At 45.0% G+C, this 4,355-nt stretch overlaps 1 protein-coding gene across 2 annotated transcripts in view; it reads left to right on the forward strand.

Moving 5' to 3' along the window:
• Window positions 1–4,355, forward strand: part of myt1lb (myelin transcription factor 1-like, b) — a 101,173-nt gene that overhangs the window by 65,745 nt on the left and 31,073 nt on the right. Inside the window, exon 6 of one of the 2 annotated variants that reach the window (XM_087170558.1) lies at window positions 2,065–3,267. In XM_087170558.1, coding sequence (XP_087026684.1) covers window positions 2,065–3,267 — 1,203 coding nt within the window. Of the gene's footprint in view, window positions 1–2,064; window positions 3,268–4,355 lie in introns of those variants that run through there. The other variant, XM_087170557.1, reaches the window with a different exon arrangement.

Here is a 4,355-nt window from a genome sequence, read left to right on the forward strand (position 1 = left end):
CCCAACACCAGATTTGGCAGGTTTCTCTCCAGCAGATTCTGCTTTGCACCCCTGCATCACGATTGGACCTGACAGTGCCTTCAAGTCCAATTAAGAGTGAAGCTCTGAGAGAGGAGTGTGTTAACCCTGTTTGGAGTGTAGCTCTATACCCACCCAGTGTTGATGTGGCACCTCAGCAGCCATGCTCTTATTTTCTTGCAGACATGTGAAAACATCTCTACAGACTGGTGTTCATTAGAGCCCACAGAAGAGACCTTACCCTTAACTCGGTGACGGTGGACTGTTGCCACCGTCTCTGCAGCCTGTCAACAGCCTGTCTTTCTATGGGTGGGAGCTGATTACCATCTATTTTTGATAATTGGTATTCACACGGCGCAGTGTGTGTAGTTAGTATAAATTCTGCATTGAGCTGTATGATCATTATGATGCATGTATATTTATGGAATAGAAGGGAACAACATTTTAATCTGCAGCTAATTCCTTTTCAAAAAAAAAAAAAAAAAAAAAGGCAGGAAGTTCTTTCCATATGCATCATTACTATGTTCTCCATTCGCCCCAAGACAGCAGTGCTGGATGGTCACTGGGCAGATTCCAATCTCCTAAATGTAATAGAGGTGACGTTGTGAAGCTTCTCTGTGTTTCTCAGCGGCATGCACATCTCTGTAGCTATAATCCAAAGCCAATTCAGGGCAGGGCAGCCTCTCTGTTCCCTCCTTAATCTGTTTCGGTTCCGTATCCCTTTTATGTACCTTGATTGCTCTTCAAATTGCTTTCCTGTGCCATGTTTCATACCAACAAAAATTAAACCCCTGGTGCAGGAGGTTGCAGTAAGAAGCCTTCCACTGTCAAAATATGTGCCTGGTCATTCATGACTGTTCCCTCTTCCCGCTCTAAAGCCCTCAGCCCCCGAGCGCCAATATTATGTTGCTCTCATTAGATTGGAGTGTGTGGTGTGTAAGGATGTGTGTATGTGAGGAAAGTCAGTGTTTGTGTAGCCTACGTATATAACTGGATGATATTCAGATTTGTTTTTATGCATATTTCATTGTCACTATATGCTTCATATTTGTAACTTTGATCTGATGAACACACTCAAGTTCAAATCATTGTGTATATTTTGATTACGGAGAAGTCTTTCAACCTGGTGAAAATTAATATTTCATCACAAACAATCACACTTTTTTAAAGTTTTTTTTTTGTTCTATTAATACTATTTACTGTCTCGTGATTTGCTTGTTCCCACCAGAAGGGAAACTCTTTATTTATGATTTACCGTGTGTGGGCCTCTGGGTTCATTTTCTCCACAGGAATGTAAGTGGCAAATGTGACGCCAATGTGAGCAATGTGCTCTTGGCGGCTCAGGGCGGAAATGTGAAAGGAGAGATTGGAAGTGCTCCAGGAGTGAGTGCTTGAAATTACTGACAGAAGAGGTTCAGTAACCTTTTGCAGCCTGTCAGAATCAATTAGGCAGTGAAAGGAATTCAAAAGGTACTGATGATTGAATGAAAAAAGAACTTTACTAGCAACTATGAATTGCTGCCGACTGGGGTTCATCTTGTTGTAGATGGAACACCATATTATCTTGCAGATTTTTGAATCTCCTGTAAAAAAAAAAAAAAAAAAAATGTTCTTTCCAATTCAAAGGTTTTCTCACAATGTTTTGATTTAAACTGCTAAAAAATGAATAAAATGTTACCTCATTTGCAACTATTTACAGAAATCTTTAGTAATATTTTTAATCATAAGACCTGTGACTATCTTTCTAAAGACATCCAAGAAATTAGGACAAAAAATATACTCGCCAAAGATATAGTCCCTGGTTTCACAGATTCTCATTTGCCAGAGCATGTTTCTCTGGAACTTTCCCAAACCGCTATATTTAACTTCCTGTGGTGATTCACAATTCAGAACACGAGCTGCTGTTAAGACTCTCAAAGTAAATTATTAGGGGAAGCAAAGAGTTCCTTATCCAATTTAGATGGACCAAGCCCAGAAATCTGATTTACCAGTAAAATAGAATGATGGAAATGAAATTACAAGACGTTTGTTCTTTCTGTCCAACAGAGGACGATCAGATGAGCAACGGCGAGGGGGGCGAGGGCGATGGTGGTGGAGGTGGCGGTAGCAATGCCAAATCTGGCCTGACGACCGAGAAGGACAACAACAACAATGACGAGTATGAAAACTATGACGAACTTGTGGCCAAGTCCCTCCTAAACCTGGGCAAGATCGCAGAAGACGCCGCCAACCGAGCCATGACAGAATCTGAGATGAACAGCAACTCCTCCAACAGCGCTGAGGAAGAAGAGGAGGAGGAGGACGAGGAAGAGGAGGAGGAGGAGGAGGAGGAAGAGGAGGAGGACGAAGAGGAGGAGGAGGAGGAGGAGGAGGAAGAGGAAGAGGAGGAGGAAGAGGAGGAAGAAGAAGAGGGGGAAGGGGATGAAACGCAGAGGGGTGATCTCAGTTTGGACGTTGACAGTGACGTGGTTCGGGAGACTGTGGACTCCCTTAAACTGCTGGCACAAGGTCACGGTGCGGTGCTGTCCGACAATTTAGACGGACAGGAGTTTGAGGATGGTAGGGCTGAGAACGGGGACGAGACTGACTGTACCCACAATGGGGGAAATGCACACAATGGTGGTAATGGACAAGTTAAGACCACCAGTAATGGACAAATAGATAACAGCGACGAGGAAGTGTGTTTAAGCAGTCTGGAGTGCCTACGAAACCAATGCTTCGACTTGGCTCGGAAACTAAGCGAAACAAAGTCCGCTGACCGAAATGGACCGTCCCAGCAAAATCATTTCTCGTGCGGAGATCCCAATCAACAGCCCCAGCATCATGGCTATGGGGATTTCCACCATAGCCAAGACGACAGGCGGACGCTTGATAGGAACTATTCCGACATGGACAATCTCATGAAGCTGGAGGAGCAGCTGAGCCCGCGCTCCAAAGCTTTCTCCAGTTGCGCGCAGGATGACCGGTATCACACCAACCACCGAGACTTTGACGAGGACACCGCCTCAGTGACATCAGACCGATCTGAAGAAGTGTTTGACATGACAAAGGGTAACCTGTCCCTCCTGGAGAAGGCCATTGCACTAGAGTCAGAACGCGCCAAGGCGATGCGAGATAAAATGGCAGCCGAGGCTGCCAGGAGAGATGGGGTGAGGTATAGCCATGAAGACCACGGCCCGCGGCACGGCTATGGTGTTGAGCGTAAAGCCCGCCTTCCTGATGGTATGAAGAAGCCTTTCTACCATAAAGGTGAGTGGTTCTTTCAAACAGGGACACGCTCAGATGCACATGAGCTTCCTTTGGAAACCATATCTACACAAGTGTAGGCATGTTTACCTCATTTAACAAGCTCAGGTAAAATGTTTGTCTGCCACTGTTGGGCTCTGTATTGTATCTATCCTGCACTGGAGACTAGACAGCCCACATGCATTCTGGGAACCTCACTATAACCCCAGGACAAGCTTTTTCAGCCAATTTGGAAATTCGCATCTCGGTAGCAGCGGGAGCAGCAGCAGCAGCTTATGTTGTTAAAATAGGCCAGCATGGAAACATCAGAGGGTAGGCTTGTCAGGCATAAGTAATGGCAATCTGCACGGCCTGTTAGGACCGCAAATCTCATCCCTGCGATGCAGCTTGGGGTAAAGCTGCCTATTTTTAAACCTGAGCAAGCACTTGGGAGAGGAAGCTACAAAACAGAGGCCGTCTGCTTTTAGAAAGGATTCATTCTGTAGGGAACAAATAATCTTTTTATGTTTTTTTATGACCTAACATTCAGATGGATGCTGACTGATACTACAGCGACACAGATATACATATATTACAAAGACTGTAGTATTCCATTGGTGGTGACTGTGTACTGGATGTACTTGTATACCTACAGAGAAGACACATTGCATTGGCATTTGCAGAGGTCTGATTGCCAGCTCCCTTGTTTCACTCGTAATTAGGCCTCACATCGTATCCTTTACTGCAACAATGTTCAGACTTGAGGTGAGGGTTTCCTCCCATAAGGAAGATATCAGATGAGAGCAACAAATAAGAGCATGCTAATTCACAGCAGGGTGATATTACGGCAAAATGCCACACAACTCACAGCAGGTATATATTGCAACTTAAATGCCACACAAATGTTAATTTCAAGAGCCTCCTATCGCCCCTGTGTCTGGCTAATGTAGGAATAATGAGAGGACGCGAGACAGTTGCATCACGATAACATCTTTCCCCGGGCAAGATAGGAGCAGACACTCGTTGACCAGGGTTCTTCTGTATGATTTATAAAACAGAACATGGCAAGGGAGAAGGGTAGGGGTGGGAGGTGGTAGGTGGGAGGTTCGGGG

Source organism: Seriola lalandi, unplaced genomic scaffold, assembly GCF_002814215.2.
Source record: "Seriola lalandi dorsalis isolate HSWRI2012SDOR001 ecotype SW California unplaced genomic scaffold, Sedor1 jcf7180002054953, whole genome shotgun sequence".
NCBI lineage: Eukaryota > Metazoa > Chordata > Actinopteri > Carangiformes > Carangidae > Seriola > Seriola lalandi.